Consider the following 18,189-nt stretch of genomic DNA (forward strand, 5'->3'; position numbering starts at 1 on the left):
GCTTTATGCACTCTGAGCTTTAACCAATAGTTCAACATTGTCATGGTGACCGGATCGCCAACTGGTCTATTTCAGTTCTGTTTCTATGCTTTTATTTTGTAGTAAAGAAAATGCTTAGGGCAGTGGTTTCCAAATGGGGGTACGTTAGAGAAACTGAAATTTAGGAATAAACAATGAAAATCAATAAGTCAATAAATTATGAAATAGTATTGTTATATGAAACTAGTACTAGACAAATATGCATAAAAATTTGATTCATAAATTTAAAATGCATTTGAATTTGCATTTTAAGAATTATTTTTTGAGCCCGGACCCGGAATCAGGGGCAGTGTCATGTAAATAATGTAAGTAAGGAGAGGTTGCTGTTAAATGTAAAAAAATTTTTTTACATAGTTGCGCATTTCTACATACAGAAATGTTTATAAGCAATAAACCTACTTGGGGGCATCAGATATAATAACTGTCTGACTCTCATTTCACTGTATTTTAATGCAAAATGTTGCGGTCTGGTCAGGGAGTACTTAGTTTGAAAAAATCATAAAAAGGGTTTTTTAAGCAAAAAAAGTTTGAGAACCAGTGGCTTAGGGGAAATGTATCAAAGTCAAAGTAAAAGTCTGCAGAAATATAAAGACTGTTTAAGAAGTGAAGTACAAATACTACTAAAACATACTCAAGTACTGTACTTACACATTTTTCTTTTGTTACATTACAACACTGACAGATAGTATTTGTAATGATTGTAATTGTGTGAATTGTTAAAGTGAGATGTGCTGTCACAGACTTTCATGAGATTCTCATCTGATGGATGAACGGGACACAAGAGACTCACAATCTGATAGAGACTAGTTTTAGCTGGTCAGAAGACCCTAGCAACCACTTAGCAACGTGTTAAAAGCATTCCGCGCAGGCAAACAGCTTCAGAAAATGTTGACATCTTGTTTAGGTTGATACAAAAGACGCTGGCCTGAGACTCTCCTTCTCCTCCAGTGTGGCACATCCACTGATTTACTCAACACATGTTGGCTTTAAAAACAAGACTCTTTCATTTGCTCACTATAAATTCTGTGTATATACTCGGACAAAACATGCCTCTGTGAATAAAGCGTTTTGTTGTCGCCTCTAGATGTCAAACAATGGCCGGACAGACGTTCTTTACGGGAGGAAAAGTTCAGCTGCATGTCTCTGGAAACGTGTGTGTGCAGCGATAGGATGACTGAACATTAAGATGTCAAGCCCGCGGCAGCACGCGTGTAAATTAACACAGGAGAAATGCCAGCGTCTCAGCACCGAGTCACTCCAGGACAAGTGTGTCTTCCACATGACCCCTGTGAGCCAGGAGACGCGCCCGGAGTCCCTTCACCACAGACGTACAGAGATCAAACCAGAGCACTTCTGTCAACATGGACTACACTTATTATTGTTGCTTTATTGTCAGCAAACACACAGAATGTCTTTCATTATTTTCTGCAAATTTGTTCAAATTTACCCTTACGGGACAAAAACATCTTGGAATATACTGCAAAATATAATGCGATATATTACATAATACATTTCCTTATATTGGAAGTTGGTGCTAATATTTTTCAATATATGAAGAGGCAATTTCTTATGTATTATTCAATTTATTTACACAATATATATTCTGTATATTTTCTAATATGCCATTTAATATATGTTTTACTCATATATCAGGAAATATATTTTCTTTCCATAAGGGTATAGAGTGAAAGATGTTTTGTTATGACAAACTGATTTGATTCATCTGAGAAAGAAAGTCTGAAACCAGCAATAAAACGTCAACGTACGTTCACCTTTAATAGAATGTGTTTTATTAAATAAAGCCCATACAATAAGAGAAAATTAAATAATATAGTACAAAAATGGACATGACAAATATACATGAGAGATGATCCATAAAAAAGTAGAGTGCCTTTGTTTTTCTTGACCTATATACACACATCTTTCATATAAACAAAAAAATAAATTCTCAAATACACGACAGCTCATCTAAAATATATACATATATAAATATATATATATAATGTCTCTATATCTATAAAATGTACAAAGCTCATGTTTATTTCTGGATTAATTTCTATTGTAACAAGTGAATTTGGTGGGCAGATTGTCTACTGGATAAACCGTTGGGCCAGTTTTCATGGTCGGGGGTCCGTTGGACAGAGTCCAGTTGCATTGCTGCGTTAACTCAACTATGAAGATCTTGAGCAACACTTTGGCGAACTCTTTTCCCACACACATCCGTGAGCCGCCACCGAAGGGAATGTAGTTAAACCTGGAAGCGTCTTCCATGTCTTTGCTCAGAAATCTCTCAGGCCGGAACTCCTCTTTGTTTGGGAAGACCTCAGCCACGTCGTGTGTGTCACAAATGCTGTAGATGACATTCCAGCCTTTGGGAATCTGGTAACCCTGAACAGAGAACAACAATTTAGACCCAATGCGTTTAGCCAAAATAAAGTCTTATCGAGAAGATGTGAAAGGTTAACTTACGTTGAGTTCAAAGGTTTTGAGAGCCACTCTGAATCCTCCGGGTACGGGCGGATTGAGCCGCAGCGTTTCTTTAATCACACATCCAGTGTACTTCAGCTGCTCCAACAGCTCCATGCTCAGAGTCTTTCCAGGAGAATAGACGCCCGTCTCAACCTGTCAATAAGAACATCTTTCGGTCAGAACACACGCAGCATCATATACACATGTGTTTCAGAGACACTGAGAGAGTCATACCTTCTCCTGAAGCTCCTCTCTGACCTTCTGCACCACGTCTGGATTGAGAGCCAAGAACATCACCAGAGAGGTGGCGGTACTGGCTGTGGTCTCATGACCTCCAAACAGAAGCTCAGTCGCTGCCTCCTTCATCGCCTGGAGGAAAAAACACAGAGCGTTTAACATTTGTGCCCGAGGTGGATTTGGAAGATTTGGAGATTTAGATTTGGAGATTGTTACCTGTAAACTGAACGGCTCGTCGCTTCTGCGGCTGTTCTCGATCAACAGCTGAAGAGCATCTTTGTACTCCTGCTCATTTTCGTTATCGCCATCCTGCATTTTCTTCCTGATGTTCTCCTCAATTTTGGAATGAATGAAGTCGCGTGCTTTTAGTCCCTGTCGGAAACAAACGCAGAGGGAAAGACATAAGCACGCTGCCATTGATGATGTTTATTACAGGAGACAGCGCGTGTTTATTACTCACCCTGTACAAGCCACTGAAGGGAACGTCGATGGGCAACGAGAACAAGTTCTTGATCATCTCCTCGAAAGCTTCCACTAATTCCCCCTCATCTGTCTTGATCTGTTCGGGCTGGAAGCCCAGCAGGATTCTCATGGCTATGCGGAACATGAGGCGCTTCACCTCCGGGTAAACCAGCACACATCCGTCTTTCAGCAGCCATTCATGCACGGCGCTCTTCACCTCCTGCTGGATCACCGGGATGTAATGCTGGAGAGAATCTCTGGAGAACGCTTTCATGATGGCCTAAACACAACATGCACACGGTCAGTCAGTGCCACCGTTCAGACAGGATTTCATTTCAATGCAAAGAGAGAAGTGGCCAAGCAAGCAGCAAACTCCAGCGCTTTTACCTTTTTCTTGTTTTTGTGCTGCGTGCCATGAACATTGGACAGCGTTTCAGAGCCCAGAATAGCTCTGACGGATGCCGGCCACTGAACGGCCACCAGTTTGTGTTCACCCAGTAGAATCTGTCTCACGTTATCTGCTCCCATCACTCTGACGGTCGGGTTACCGAAGAGGTGAGTTCTGTAGATGCACCCGTACTTCTGCCGTTTCATCCTTAGGAATTTCCGTCTCTGTAAAAGCGAGCGCAACGGGTTAATGGCACGGGTTAAAACAACAGACAAATGCAACAATCGAAGCGCGCATTGGAAAGCGCACGCGTACCTGCAGGATGAGCTGAAGCGTCTCGCCGATGAACGGTAAACCCATGGTGCCCGGCGGCAGCGGGAGACCACAGCTCGGATCCACGCGCCGAACCATCAACATCTCCCACAGTCTGACGGCGGCAAGAAAGAGCAACACCGGGAGCACGAGGGTGCAGAGAAAAGTGATCAGGAGAGTGTACAGCCCCATGCCTACACGCGGAAAGATCTAGCTCGGTTTTGGAGAAGAGACGCGTCTTTACGCGCAAACTGAGAGACTCGGCGCTCGCGCGTCCTTATATATCCACGGCGCGCAGGTCTCCTCCCGTTACCTTCCTCAGATAAATTAGTTCACGCAAAGTTCATCTTTAATTGTGGTGTCATATCGCCCCGCCCACAGGCCAGAAGCCGCTCAAACCCCGAGCCATTTGTTATAGGCGCATTTTAATACCACCTCCTGTAGCAGGCGGACAATCCAGAGATTTCACTTTGAAAAGGTGTTAATTCCCCGACACAAAGGGACGCATCCGAGGCGCTTTTGTTGAGAATCTTCCCGTCGTTTGCGCGGATTACTCTGGGCTAGTGCGCCATCAGGAACGCCGCGGAGGATTTAATTGAGGAGCTTAAAAACTGTGAAGCTTTTACATTTTAAATCCCTTAAATGAGCCTCTTTTTGTCCCCGGTTTCGAGGCGCGGGGGTTCCTCAAAACCCTTAACAAGCATGTACACTTCTGCTAATAAAGAAATGCATTTCAATGACATCACATTAGCGTGCTGCTGCTGTTTGTGTTGCGCGTGATATTGAATCTCACAATAGACTTTAACCTGCCGTACAGGCCTGCCACACTGCTGTATGCTTTCAGTCAACTGTGCGCTAATATCACAAATATGACGGTCGTGGTGTGCCGATGGGTTCAAACTTGGGTCAGCTTAAAGAGTAATGGAGCAGCACAAGGTTACCGGTACACGAAGAGCAAACGCCCACACACAAGTGGGAATGACTGCTTTTATGACAGCCATAACGCGCACGGGAAGGGGAAAAACAAGCTGGTAAGTCGGTCAGAGGGAAAGAGAGAGAGAGACAGAACGGCTCCACGTTTGCTCTCTCTTCATTCTTTGATGTGTCTCTGCCCTGCATTTCACCTCTCGTGTGCGCGCGGGGATGGAGACGAGGGCGCACGCATGACATACCCATGTACAAGCGTATTTTAGGCATGTGTCTGTGTAAGCAACACATTCACGTGTTAAGCCATTACACGACTATTGCCATATTTACTCTTCAGCGTGTCTCGAGCGTGCCAAATGCCCGCGGTCAACCTTCAAACTTGGCCTTATTTGAGAAATTACCTTGCGCAATTATGAGGCGCCTTAACCTCGCAAGACTCGCAGCGCTGTGTGACATTCTTTAACCCAACAAACCGATTAAACCTCAGACCTGAAGTTCAAGTATAGTTCAAACTGCAATCAATTCAGTTAATTATTTATTGATTCACTTTGATCGTCTGCTGCTCACTTCATTACACTAACAGTCATGACAATTAGGAAGTTTTCACAATCTTTTTTCGTTGCATTTTGTAAATGACACTATTTCATTTGACTTCTCTTTCAATTCATACAAACGGTAACTAAATAAAGTTTTTATCACTTTAAAAACAAAATTTTTGTGATTTTGTGATCTGTCAAACTCCTAAAAACATACAAGAAATTAATATTCTTTCCTGTTTTAAACATTTATAAATCACACGTATAAGTGTGTGTGTGTTTGCGTGAGCGCGTCAAGCCTGGTGACCTGCTGGTGACCCCGCGGCTCGGACCCTGACATCTCTGTGAACTCGCCAAGTTCACTGTCCATCAAAGAGCGCGCGCATCATCTCGTGCTGCTGTCTGTCCTTCATCAGAGCATCATTCCAATGATCTCTGCAGTGATGAGAGAGTTTTCACAGGATTTGTGTAGTTCGTCACTTATGTCCGTGTAGACACGTGCGCACACACATGTGATGAGGCTGTTGAGAAAATCATCACGACATTTGATAAGAACTCGTTCTTGAATCTTCCACGATGAGTCGCTCTCGTCACCTGTGCTCATATGAAATGATTTCAGATGAGATGTCAATCATATTTCTCTTCTCGTGTATTGTGACGTCAGGTGTTTGATGGTGACGCGTGGCACAGCTATAGGTAGTGAATTCGTCTGTGATTTATGACTTTACACGACACATGGACCCGCGAACGCAGTTTGAACTGAGAGCACCGCGGGGTGTGTGTGTGTGTGTGTGTGTGTGTGTGTGTGTGCGGGGGGGGGGGGAGGTTCACAAAAGGGCCACAATATTGAAGAAGACACACTTGAAGTGAAATAATGTTACGTCTAATGTTACATACAAACAAATCTAACGTAGTTAACATTTCACCAAGTTCAACTATCATACTGATATACCACATATATTGTTACTTTGGTGAGTAGTTTTCTTTCGATTGATTTATAAAAAACAGCTCGATTTATTTTCATATATTAAAATAGCAGAAGTATGGAATGTATCCATTGAAGGATAAGGATTTGTAAAATGTAAAAGTAGCATTCAGGCCTGACGGTTTGCCCCAGATATGGGATTTAAAGCCAATCCTTCATAATTCACTGTAAATGATCAGGTTAATGAAATGAGTACTTAAACTCTTTCCATCTATATATCTGAATGAACACATCACTGAACAGCACAAACAATGGAATCATTTATTACACTTTTGTTTATTGACAGAAGGAAGGAAATGAAAAATTCAGAGTTGAGCATCAATAAATCCTACTGAAGAACAGTTTTGAAACTTAAATAAAACAAAGAAAACATTTCAGCAGCGGAATGCAATGCCGTATAAAGTTACACATGAGGAAAATATGTTGAAGAACATGGAATCAAAAACAAGAGATGAAATGTATTTTAATGACACAGTTTTATTAAACGAGTGGGTTTTGAGTGAATCCGGTGAGAGACTTCAACATGACACTTTCATTTTGAATATTAAACCCTTCTACGGCCAAATGTACAATGAAAAAGTTGAAATGTTATTAATGTGTGTTTCTATCTGCTTTTGCACTTTTCACATGTACATTAACTGCTGATCTGTTTATAGAGTTCTTTTCATATTAGTGTCGACAGCCATCAGAGGACTGAACACAGACATCAGAGAAAGTGTTGAGTTGCGTTTAGAGAACAGATTCAATCTTTACATTCCATTTTTTTTCCCTTTTAACAAAATATTGTGCTATATACAATGTACTTTAAATACATAAGCATAGAGTTTAAAGGCAAACTTAAAAAATGTTCAGTGCAAAATGTCCGTTGAAAAAAAATGTGGAGAATAAAACTAAGTGAAGAATAAAGTTAAGCTTGAATATGTATCCGGACCTATTATTGCTCATTTAGATACATCCAATGAGATTCTAAAGCATCTGAACCAAAAGCTTTCCTTTTGCCCTGAGAAAAGAAAATGAAATAGAATTCTCTGGTGCATTTAGTGAAATGTAGCCGTTCTCTTACATGGATGAGTGGCGTTAATGCACCAGTCAAGTTTTAGCAACGTTTGTCAACGAAAAATGAAAACGGAGTCATTCTCATGCAAATGTCACCCAACGTGAGTCACGTTCAGCTCGGGAAGCAGGATTCCATAGCGCTGTTAAATATACATGTACAAATATTTACAATAAAAACATCTTCCATGTGATCATCAAGACCATCAGCCGTCTCTCTCTCTCTCTCTCTCTCTCTCTCTCTCTCTCTTTCTCTCTCTCCATCGAGCATCACATTACAATCATTGCACCGTCACAATGTACAAAACATAACTCCTTTAAAAATACACTACAAAAAAATGACAGCACGTCTTCTGTTCTCTCTGCCCTGTATGGACATCATTAAGCGAGTGGGGGATATTTTGGCAGACAGCAGGAGATGAAGTGGTCTCACAGCACTTCTGAGATGTTGGTGGAAGTCTCATGTAGTATGTGGTGCATGAAGACTCTAGGAATGCTGGGACATGCCGTTTACCAGACTCCTCAGCTGCTTCACCACCGTCTCGATGAGCTTCTGTTTGTCGCGGTCGTTCTTTCTGAACTGAGAGAAGATGTTGTTCTTCTTCCCTGTGTCCTTCATCCTGTGAAACACATCATCGGAAGACAACATTCAGGTGAAGTCAGCGTGTGTATGTGCACTGTCATGATATAAACACATCAATCAGGATCCTGCAGTGATCACAACTAAACGCGTGGAGACGTATGAAGATGATACTCTGTGTCAAACCAACATCTATTCATGTGTGGAATAAATAAATGATGATAACAAGAGAAGACGATCCTGCAGAACAACACAAGTCTACATACCCTCTGTTGACTCTGCCATTGGTTAGTAAGAAAGACAAGAGGAGAAAGATCATCTATTACATGAAAAACACACAACCTTGACTGCATCTTCACAAGAAACAAACACTGGACACTCTTCAACATACAGTAACTTTAATGTGAAAGCATTCCACATGAGAAGAGAATACTCACTTTTCTAAAAGAGCGAGAGCCGTGGAGGGATTCACCCGCAGGTATTTGGAGGTGGGCTGCCCGTAGTCAGCCAGATATGTGGACCAATCCCAAACCATGAACAGATCCAGAAGCTTGAAGACAAGAAAGAGATCATCACTAACATCTACAACATCTAAGTGTTTCACAGCTCTTTATATCAATCACACACACACACACACACAATCACCCCTGAACACTAATAACACTACACTCAGTGTGTGTGTGTGCGCATCTGTGTGTGTGTGTCTCTGTCTGTGTGTGGACTTGGTTTTTATACATTAGTGGGGACCTAAACCTGAATACACACCAACTCATGGAGACTCGTGTCACTGTGGGGACCGAAATTGAGGTCTTCATGAGCAAAAAAAGCTTACAAATCTTACAGAACGATTTAAAAAAATCTGAAAATGCAAAAAGTTTTCTATTGTCTTTAGGTTTAGAGGAGAAGATATATAGTTGGTACAGTATATAAATCATTACACCTACGGACTGTCCTTAGAGAGATAATAAACCAGACATGTGTGTGCGAGAGGTGTCAGGGGCTGATGTCGGGCCGGGGGTTATATGTAGGGCACTTGTTGGAGTGCAGTGAGTAAGCTCTTTAAATCCCCGTGTGACCTGTAGATAACCTTTAATCCTCACATCACATCAACATTCGGGACACATTGAACTTCATTGAATCAATATAAATGAATCATGATGATGGTCACCCCGTGAGTCATGTGTGTGTTTAACTGACGGATGTTTACCGCTCCTGCTGTGATGTCACACACAACAACCAGTGATTGTAAATGTGTGCAGACGTCATAATCATCATCATCATCATCATGAAACCAATTAAAACATGTGTGACGTCCTCAAACAAAGCAAACCCAGAGCTTGTGGCTCTAGTGCAGCGGTCCTCAAACTGGGGGTCCAAGATGGATCAGGGGGAAACAGATTTTGAGGGTTTTTATGAAATATAGAACATTTTCATAGATTGTTAGATTTCATAGAATCAAACATCAGAAAAGCAAGAGCACCAACCAAGAGAATTGAAGTTCCAGCATTGAGTAACTGAATATGTTTTTGGTTAAAAATAACACTTCCAAGTTGGAAAATGAAACTTCTGACATCACTTACATGCCCTCTCGTCATGAGACGAAAAAATGAGTTTCTTTCTCCCACAGAACACAAAAGAAGATATTTGGAAGAATGTTTTTTAACAGAACAGCACTGCCTCCCCCTCACTTCTACCGCTGTTCACAGCATTCTTCAAAATATTCTTTAAAAAAACCTTTTGAAATGACAAGAGGGCTTTGTAAATGATGACAGAATTTTCAGTTTGAAGGTGAACTATCCATTTAAGAATACAAGTCTTTATTTGGAGGGGCACAGAGCGATGCACGTTACACAAAGTGGAAGTCACAATAGAAAAGTTTAAGGACCACTGCTCTAGAGACGCACTGCATGATGGGAAGGTTTGCTTATCTGTGAGTCTGTCTGAGCTTCAGAACTCTTTGAGGACCAGGGCAACATCACGTCATCAGATGACCCATGAGCAGATGTGTGTGTGTGATTCACAGCAAGGACTAAAACTGAAATGACACAGCGGTTGTAAGAGCTGAATGAAGCGCTCGCTTCCAAACATCACTAAATGAGTTTGAAGTGATCTGTCAGTGTAACAACTTCAGTCCAATATGACAAACCTCCACATGACCTCACACTTGCACCTCAGGCACAGATTAAGGCCAGATTCACATTTCGAGTCTAATACCGTGCGGAAAACGCGAGGCACAGCTCTTTCTCTCTTCCAATGACCAGCGATGCAGGCTGAAAAGTTGAACTTTTCCATCTCAATGCGGCGCGAGCGCGCCTACAAAATGTGAGCACCGCACGCATCACCCTGTATTTGCTCGTCTACAATTAAAATTACGAATATGTGCGCAAAAAAGGCGCGATATGTGAAACGGGCCCAATGATGAGAGGTCTCGTCTGCGCAGACACACATACCTGTGAGAGGTCTCGTCTGCGCAAACACACACCTGTGAGTGGTCTCGTCTGCGCAGACACACACACCTGTGAGAGGACTCGTCTGCGCAGACACACATACCTGTGAGAGGTCTCGTCTGCGCAAACACACACCTGTGAGTGGTCTCGTCTGCGCAGACACACACACCTGTGAGAGGTCTGGTCTGCGCAGACACACACATACCTGTCTGAGGTCGATGAAGGCCAGCTGCAGCGTGTCTCCCTGGAATCCTGGCACAGGCTCAGAACTTGCAAACACTGAGTACAGAAACAGAATCTGTTACACACGTCACATGACTATAACACACAAGTGTGTTCAGACATGTTTGCTGCGATTTCTTTCTGCTTTTATTTTTGAAACACAAGACATGCTGGAGATTGTGTTGTAGTTTTCTGTAACATCAACACAACCTCTGCGCACACACACAGTCAAACAACTATTAAACATTACTACAACGACACAATTACTAGTCTTACTGTCCTTATAAAGACAGAAGTCATTCATTACAAAAGTGTTTCATGTTGTTCATGTGTGTTTAATAGAATCTCTCAACAGCTGTCAGGCTTCAAACATAAACTCTCCAAACGTCTTTATGTGCACAGACTGGAGGTCACGTGTCATGAGTGATGTCAGAAGCAGAATTGTGAGTAAATAACACTCTTGACAGGTGTTGTCGTGTTTCACATCAAGTGTGGGTGTAAATGTTTGCGTGTTACTCACATTCACACTGTATGACGTCCAGATTAAACTGCTGAACGGCTCCCATGGTGACCTGCTTGAGTTCAGAATCCAACAGCATCTGCATCAGTGATGTGGCCAGATGTTTACAGGCCGACATACAGGCCGTCTGCGCAACCTTACCCTGCACACACACACACACACACACACAAATATAAATCTGTACAGATAGGTTAAGACTGATATAGTGGTATATTCAGTATGGGTGTTTTTATTAGATTCTTTACAGTTATGATCACTATCCATAAACATCTTTTGTGAATCCATTCATTTTCACTGGATGTTGTGATGCAATGACACAGCTATACAAGTGCAGCTCTGCATTCACTGACCAATGACAAACACACAACTCCTTTCATCCGCTCACTTGTTCATCACAAGCGTCATCTGGTTTCTCTAGTAATCATCAAGTATGACATGTGACTACATCTAGTGCAGGTGATGACACAGCATGAGGATGACAAGAGTCTCTTCATCCCTAAACCCCACATCATTTCAGTTCAAACACACACACGCCAGCAGGAGGGGTTCATGCAAGCGGTCACATATGATAAGAGGTGAAGATCAAACTGAGGTCAGTAATAACACACACAGCACAAATGAACTCATGCAAACAGCATAAACATGCTAAAAAACACAACAACAAAACAAACACACACACACACTTCTGCTCATCTGCACTGTTGTTGTCACACATTATAAGCAAATAATTTATTCAGACACTATGATTGTGTGTTTTCATCACACCTGTGCGTAAACACAAACTAAAGTTGATCTTCACAGGATTCTAAAACATGTGCTCTTCTGGAATCATGTAGACAAGATTTCACTGTGTGTTTGTGTGTGTGTGTCATCATTTACACTGTCATCCTCCTCTGAGCTGCTGATGCTGTCAGAATGATGTCATCCATCTGTATCTTATATCAGTTGATATTTTGACATCACATTAGAAACACTATTTCTCCATGTGTCAGGTAGAACATCTGATGACAGTGGTGGTTTTGTACTAAAAAATGAAAATCTATGGTACATATGAAAAAACTACTTTATCTTGAATAAATGTAAAAAGTAAAAAAAACATTAAATTGCACCACTTCTTCAGATCTCCACACAACGGTTAACCGTAATCATACTGCATTATTGATCATTAAAATATCATTTAATTTATATTCAATATAAATATTATCATGTCTTCTGATGAAGAAAAAATCACAGCAGCACTTTAATCAAATGTGCAGTCACTCATAAGAATGTTCATCTGTTCCGAACACCGGTAAAACCAGTGTAAGACCAGTGTTAAACCACTGTAAAACTAGTCTAAGACCGGTGTAAAACCAGTGCAAAACTACTGTAAGACTAGTGTAAGACCAGTGTAAGACCAGTGTAAAACCAGTGTAAGACCAGTGTAAAACCACTGTAAAACTAGTGTAAGACCGGTGTAAAACCAGTGCAAGACTAGTGTAAGACCGGTGTAAAATCAGTGTAAGACCAGTGTAAAACCAGTGTAAAACTAGTGTAAGACCGGTGTAAGCCCGGTGTAAAACTAGTGCAAGGCTGGTGTAAGACCAGTGTAAAACTAGTGTAAAACCAGTGTAAGACCAGTGTAAAACTAGTGTAAAACCAGTGTAAGACCAGTGTAAAACCAGTGTAAAACTAGTGTAAGACCGGTGTAAGACCGGTGTAAAACCAGTGTAAGACTGGTGTTAAACCAGTGTAAGACCAGTGTAAAGCTCACGTGGATGTCATTCTTCACTTGATCTACACTATATCTGTACATGTATTCTGTGCCTGAGAAACACTGATCATGTGTGTCAATGAAGGTCAGGTCATATCATCAGGACAACATGCCAACACATCACATCAACATGCACTCTATTCTCTGTCATTCTTACTCTGCCCCCTCCAGGCTGTGAAGAGGGTCTACTTACCGACATTGACGCATGATCATTGCTGTTATTCTGAGCCGAAACCCCAAGAAACAAAACAACACGAACAGGGAAAGAAAGTAAAGGCAGAATAAATGGAGAGAGAAAGAAAACTGGAAAGAAATCAAACATGCTGGCAGAAAGAAAACATGTTCGCTTACACACTGACCAACTCAAACAGAAGAGAAACTGAAAGAGGAAGTTCAAAAGCACGGGACACTGTGAGCGAGCGAGCGAGAGAGAGAGAGAGAGAGAGAGAGAGAGAGAGAGAGAGAAGCAGGCCAGCCATATGCTACAGAGGAGAGCTGCACTCATGTGTCTGTGTCACACACATACAGTATATACACACATCAACACAACTGATCCACCCTGACTACACACAGAGCACACTGATGAACACATCATCACACAACAGTGCATGAGACTGATATTAAAGTGTTTGCTGTGACGTTGTGTTCCCTAACCCTAATCTTCACAGAGCAGAAGTTAACCTCGGAACAGGCGTGTGTGTGTGATGAAACCGTCTATGAGCTGGAAGTTCATCCAGTTTATTTGTGTTTTATTTGGTATTATTTTATACGATGCAAGTACGTATATTTTTTGTTTTTTTTAATAACAAAGAAAGTTTATTTCAATATAAATGTGTATTTTTGTCCTTTCACCTCATCCTGCTCCTGTCCTCTGAGCATCACAACTAAAGTCTTATCAGAGAGAGGATGAGAGTGTGTAACTCACCGGAAGATGTGTGAAGACCTGAAAGGTGCTGCGCAGGAAGTTAATGAGATCCATGAGATATCCACTCGCCCGCCCGTCTGACTCCACCATACACCACTCATAATCCGCCAACTGAATGAACTCATCGATCTTCTGATTGAGTTTGGTGTAGATCTCACCCTCGGCCGCGTGCCTCGCATCCTGACAACAACAACACAACACTTTCAGTCTGATGATGACACGAGCATCAGGTCATCATTACACAAACGATCAACTACACAATCTTTATATTCTTAAAAGAGTGCTTCATACATGCTGGCTTGAACATGAAATTCCATGTGATGTCTACAGGTACTCAAGATTCATATGAGACTGAAACTGCATGTGTTAACTCAGCTTAAACTTCTTTTTCTATTATTACAAGGCATGTAATCATAACGCTGAAAACACATGGAAGCAGAGGATCTTCTAATTGACCCTTCGCAAAACCCCGCCCCCTTCCTTCCTTCCTGTTGCTATGTCCAAATGAGATTTCACAAATGACACGCTGCTTTCAGACAGAAAGGTCTGTGATATGCATTGGAGCGATACATTCAGGATTACAGATAAGTAAGTTGAGAGAGAGAGAGAGGGTGTGAGAGAGTGAGAGAGAGAGAGAGAGAGAGAGTGTGTGTGAGAGAGAGAGAGAGAGAGAGAGAGAGAGTGTATGTGAGAGAGAGAGAGAGAGAGAGAGAGAGAGAGTGTGTGTGTGAGAGAGAGAGAGAGAGAGAGAGAGTGTGTGTGTGAGAGAGAGAGAGAGAGAGAGAGAGAGTGTGTGTGTGAGAGAGAGAGAGAGAGAGAGTGTGTGTGAGAGAGAGAGAGAGAGAGAGAGTGTGTGTGTGTGAGAGAGAGAGAGAGTGTGTGTGAGAGAGAGAGAGAGAGAGAGAGAGAGAGAGAGAGAGTGTGTGTGTGAGAGAGAGAGAGAGAGAGAGAGAGAGAGAGAGAGTGTGTGTGAGAGAGAGAGAGAGAGTGTGTGTGAGAGAGAGAGAGAGAGAGAGAGAGAGTGTGTGTGAGAGAGAGAGAGAGAGAGAGAGAGAGAGTGTGTGTGAGAGAGAGAGAGAGAGAGAGAGAGAGAGTGTGTGTGTGAGAGAGAGAGAGAGAGAGAGAGAGAGTGTGTGTGAGAGAGAGAGAGAGAGTGTGTGTGAGAGAGAGAGAGAGAGAGAGAGAGAGAGAGTGTGTGTGAGAGAGAGACTTGACTTTTAACATCTCTTTTTAATTACAGTCACATTTACATAAACATTTATTTAAATATTAAAAAGGAAATAAAAGGAAGAATACTTAAATAGTTTAACATGCATCATGAAAGTAAAGTTTTAAAAACATTCAACTCTCAGACCAGAATATGCAAACCACCTTCGTAATCAATTTCACAAATACATTGGTTTGTACACCATTTGAGTCTGAAACTATCCAAGTCGTCAATGGACTTGTAAAAAGCATACTCTATGTTAATGCGGGATTTTATCAATCCCCAAAAAACCAAAACAACGTCTGTTGATCCTGAGCCCAGTAGTTTCCTTTTACGCGACAACCAAATTGCTAATTTTGCTTGCCCAAATATAAAGTTAAGTAAAACGTGAGCTAGCATCCTGGTCCTTCTGTATTTAGGTCCATAGATGAAAAGGAAAGGCGTAAAAACCTCCCCTAGCGTTTGACAGTATCCTTCCATTTGTAGCAAAAAACCCTGCAGTCTTACACAATTGAGAAAAAGGTGAAACACTGTTTCTTGCGACCCACAAAAAGGGCACCCCTCCCCTACCTGTGGATCAAGGTGTGCTCTGTGTCTGTTTGTAGCTATTATACCGTGCACTATCCTCCACTGAAGGTCTCCAGACCTTTTCTCAATGGGAGGTTTGTACAGGGTCCTCCAGCACCCTTTAGGGGAAGCACCTGAGCCAAAGATGTCCTGCCACTTGGACTCCCTCAGGTTTTCAAGCATTTGAAAGTAAGTCACTTTGACACACAGAACATAGAGAGCCTTCTTTCCCGTATCACCAAAAAAGCCAAGCTGAGGCGTTGTGAAAGAGAGCAATCCCCCCTCCATTTCCTGCCAATCCCCCGTGTCCGCTGAAAGAGTCAGTTCTGGAAAAGCAGGAGTGTCCACCTCCGATGCCTCTAAGGATAGTCTATACTCCCCTGGTAGAAAATCCTTTATTTGAGTTATCAGTCTTTCTGCCACTCGAACTGACTTCATGCCTAGTTTTAAGGCTAAAGCCTCAGCAGATATCCATCTTCCTTCTGAGATTAAATGTCCGACTTTGGTGATCCTTCCAGACCATAAGGCTTCTCTGAGGGAATCTGATTTAAAAATATCCAAGTCCAATGAGGGGTTAAACAACAATGGTTCTTCCCTCAGCCAAAAACTCTGTGCATCATTGCCTTCTCTTGAGAACTTAAAAAGTGACCATGTTCTTAGCACTGACCTGTAAAAGGATGCTAAACCGGTCAGGTTCAATTTAGTAACGTTCAAGAGAAACAGGTGACGGTCCAGCCCCATGTTGCCTGCTCTTCTTAAAAGGGCACAGGCTACTCCGGACCAACTTACATCTTCCCCATAGAGTAGTCTCTGAGCTGTCTGAAGTCTGAAAGCTCTTACTCTGGATCTAACGTCGACGAGTCCTTGCCCTCCTTCCTGAATGGGCAGATATAGCACTGATGCCCTCAGCCAGTGCTGCCCTGACCAGAAAAAGTCCACTAGCTCTTTCTGGATCTTTCGCACCAGGTTCTCCGGAGGCTCCATGATCATCATCTTGTGCCAGAGGGATGAGGCTACCAAGTTGTTGCAGATCAGGACTCTCCCCCTGTAGGACAGCTGGGGTAGCAACCAATTCCATTGAGACAACCGGGCACACACTTTCTCCACCAGGCCCTCCCAGTTCTGTTTCTTAAAATCCTCTGTTCCTAAGAACACCCCTAAATACTTAAAACCCGTTCTCCCCCACTGTAAACCACCCGGAAGTATAGGACAATTAAGAGCCTCCCCACACCATAGAGCGTTGCTTTTGTTCCAGTTCACCTTAGCTGAGGATGCCTTACTGAAAAGTTCTAGAGCTTCTTTTAGAATGCAAACATCATTATGACCTTTAACTACCACTGTAACGTCATCAGCATACGCAGAGATCTTAATAGGCTCTTGAGGCTCCAGTTCAGTAACCCTTAGGCCTATTAACTTGCTTCTTAGTTTACACAACAGAGGCTCAATGACAATGCTGTAGAGTTGGCCTGAAAGAGGGCAACCTTGCCTAATGCCTCTGTGCACATTAACAGGAACACTGAGGCCCCCAGCAATTTTTATCATACACGTGGCCTTATTGTAAAGAAGCTTAATCATAGAGATAAAGTTGTCTCCAAAACCAAAGGCCTTTACGGTTTCGAAAAGAAAAGAGTGGTCAACACGATCAAAAGCCTTTTCCTGGTCTAGAGACAAAAAACCAAGATTAACATTATTTTCTGAAACAAAGTCATAGACATCTCGAACTAAATGTAAATTGTCTACAATAGACCTTCCTTTTACACAGTAAGATTGGTCTTTGTGTATAATTGTGTGTAACACATTATTTAGCCTATTTGACAAACATTTAGACAGAATTTTGTACTCAGAACACAGAATTGCCAGAGGCCTCCAATTCTTTAAAAGAGTTAAATCTCCTATTTTGGGTAACAGAGTTAAAACAGCCCGCTGGCAACTCACGGGAAGAAAACCCGTGCCGATACACTCTTTAAGCACCTCAAAAAAGTCGTGCCCTAATATGGTCCAAAATTGTTTATAGAATTCAGAGGACAGTCCATCTATTCCTGGTGTTTTTCCTGAAGAAAGACCCTCCACAGCAGCAGTGACCTCTTGGAACGTAAGGTCAGTTTCCAAAAGATTTTGGTGGGTTGGAGTTAAAATGGGAATATCCTGTAACAGTTCATTTCTGCATTGTTCATCACTAGTTTCAGCAGCAAACAGGTTGGAATAAAAGTCTACAGCAAGCCTGCGCATCACTACCGGATCCGAAGTGTTTTGACCACCATTGTCTTTCAAGCAGTACATCTGCTTTTCTTGTCCCACTTTTCGCTCCAGATGGAAAAAATAAGACGTTGGACCGTCCATGTCTTTTAGTGTTAAAAAACGACTCCTGATGAGGGCACCTTTAACTTTCTCATTTAAAACATAGCTCAGCTGATTCTTTTTCTCAGTCCACAGTTCTTGTAGATTTACAGCATCACTGATGGTCATACTCTTCTCAATGTCATTTATCTCTTTTTCAAGCAACTCTAATGTCTTTTTTAAAACAAAGGAGGAGTGATTTGTATATTGTTGACAGAATGTT

The 18,189-nt window shown here is 42.0% G+C and overlaps 2 protein-coding genes across 5 annotated transcripts in view; both read right to left on the reverse strand.

The window, feature by feature from the left end:
• Positions 1 to 1,817: 1,817 nt before the first annotated feature.
• Positions 1,818 to 4,290, reverse strand: LOC130439061 (cytochrome P450 26A1). Its single transcript, XM_056771475.1, has 7 exons — positions 3,911 to 4,290; positions 3,595 to 3,819; positions 3,206 to 3,487; positions 2,962 to 3,117; positions 2,743 to 2,877; positions 2,509 to 2,661; positions 1,818 to 2,427 (listed from the first exon to the last, which is right to left on the reverse strand). The coding sequence occupies exons 1-7, from the start codon at positions 4,097 to 4,099 to the stop codon at positions 2,089 to 2,091; spliced, it is 1,479 nt and encodes a 492-aa protein (XP_056627453.1). The 5' UTR covers positions 4,100 to 4,290; the 3' UTR covers positions 1,818 to 2,088.
• Positions 4,291 to 6,602: 2,312 nt separating this feature from the next.
• The window catches only part of exoc6 (exocyst complex component 6), a 54,685-nt gene continuing 43,098 nt past the window's right edge, over positions 6,603 to 18,189 (reverse strand). For 2 of the 4 annotated variants that reach the window (XM_056770644.1, XM_056770646.1), the window contains exons 18-23: positions 13,856 to 14,035; positions 13,124 to 13,153; positions 11,178 to 11,319; positions 10,641 to 10,714; positions 8,426 to 8,538; positions 6,603 to 8,028 (exon numbers count right to left, since the gene is read on the reverse strand). In XM_056770644.1, the coding sequence (XP_056626622.1) occupies positions 7,896 to 8,028; positions 8,426 to 8,538; positions 10,641 to 10,714; positions 11,178 to 11,319; positions 13,124 to 13,153; positions 13,856 to 14,035 (672 nt within the window). In that variant the 3' untranslated portion in view covers positions 6,603 to 7,895. The remainder of the gene's footprint in view (positions 8,029 to 8,425; positions 8,539 to 10,640; positions 10,715 to 11,177; positions 11,320 to 13,123; positions 13,154 to 13,855; positions 14,036 to 18,189) is intronic. The other 2 variants (XM_056770645.1, XM_056770647.1) reach the window with 1 other exon arrangement.

This window comes from Triplophysa dalaica, chromosome 17 (genome assembly GCF_015846415.1).
Source record: "Triplophysa dalaica isolate WHDGS20190420 chromosome 17, ASM1584641v1, whole genome shotgun sequence".
In the NCBI taxonomy this organism is placed as follows: domain Eukaryota; kingdom Metazoa; phylum Chordata; class Actinopteri; order Cypriniformes; family Nemacheilidae; genus Triplophysa; species Triplophysa dalaica.

What these genes read in the sequence shown, in the direction of transcription:
- LOC130439061 (XM_056771475.1), bottom strand. Translation starts at nt 4,099, where the DNA reads ATGGGGCTGTACACTCTCCTGATCACTTTTCTCTGCACCCTCGTGCTC. An exon ending in CCTTCAGTGGCTTGTACAGG is followed by an intron (nt 3,118 to 3,205) that starts GTGAGTAATAAA and finishes TGTTTCCGACAG; the next exon opens with GGACTAAAAGCACGCGACTT. An exon ending in GAGAGGAGCTTCAGGAGAAG is followed by an intron (nt 2,662 to 2,742) that starts GTATGACTCTCT and finishes TCTTATTGACAG; the next exon opens with GTTGAGACGGGCGTCTATTC.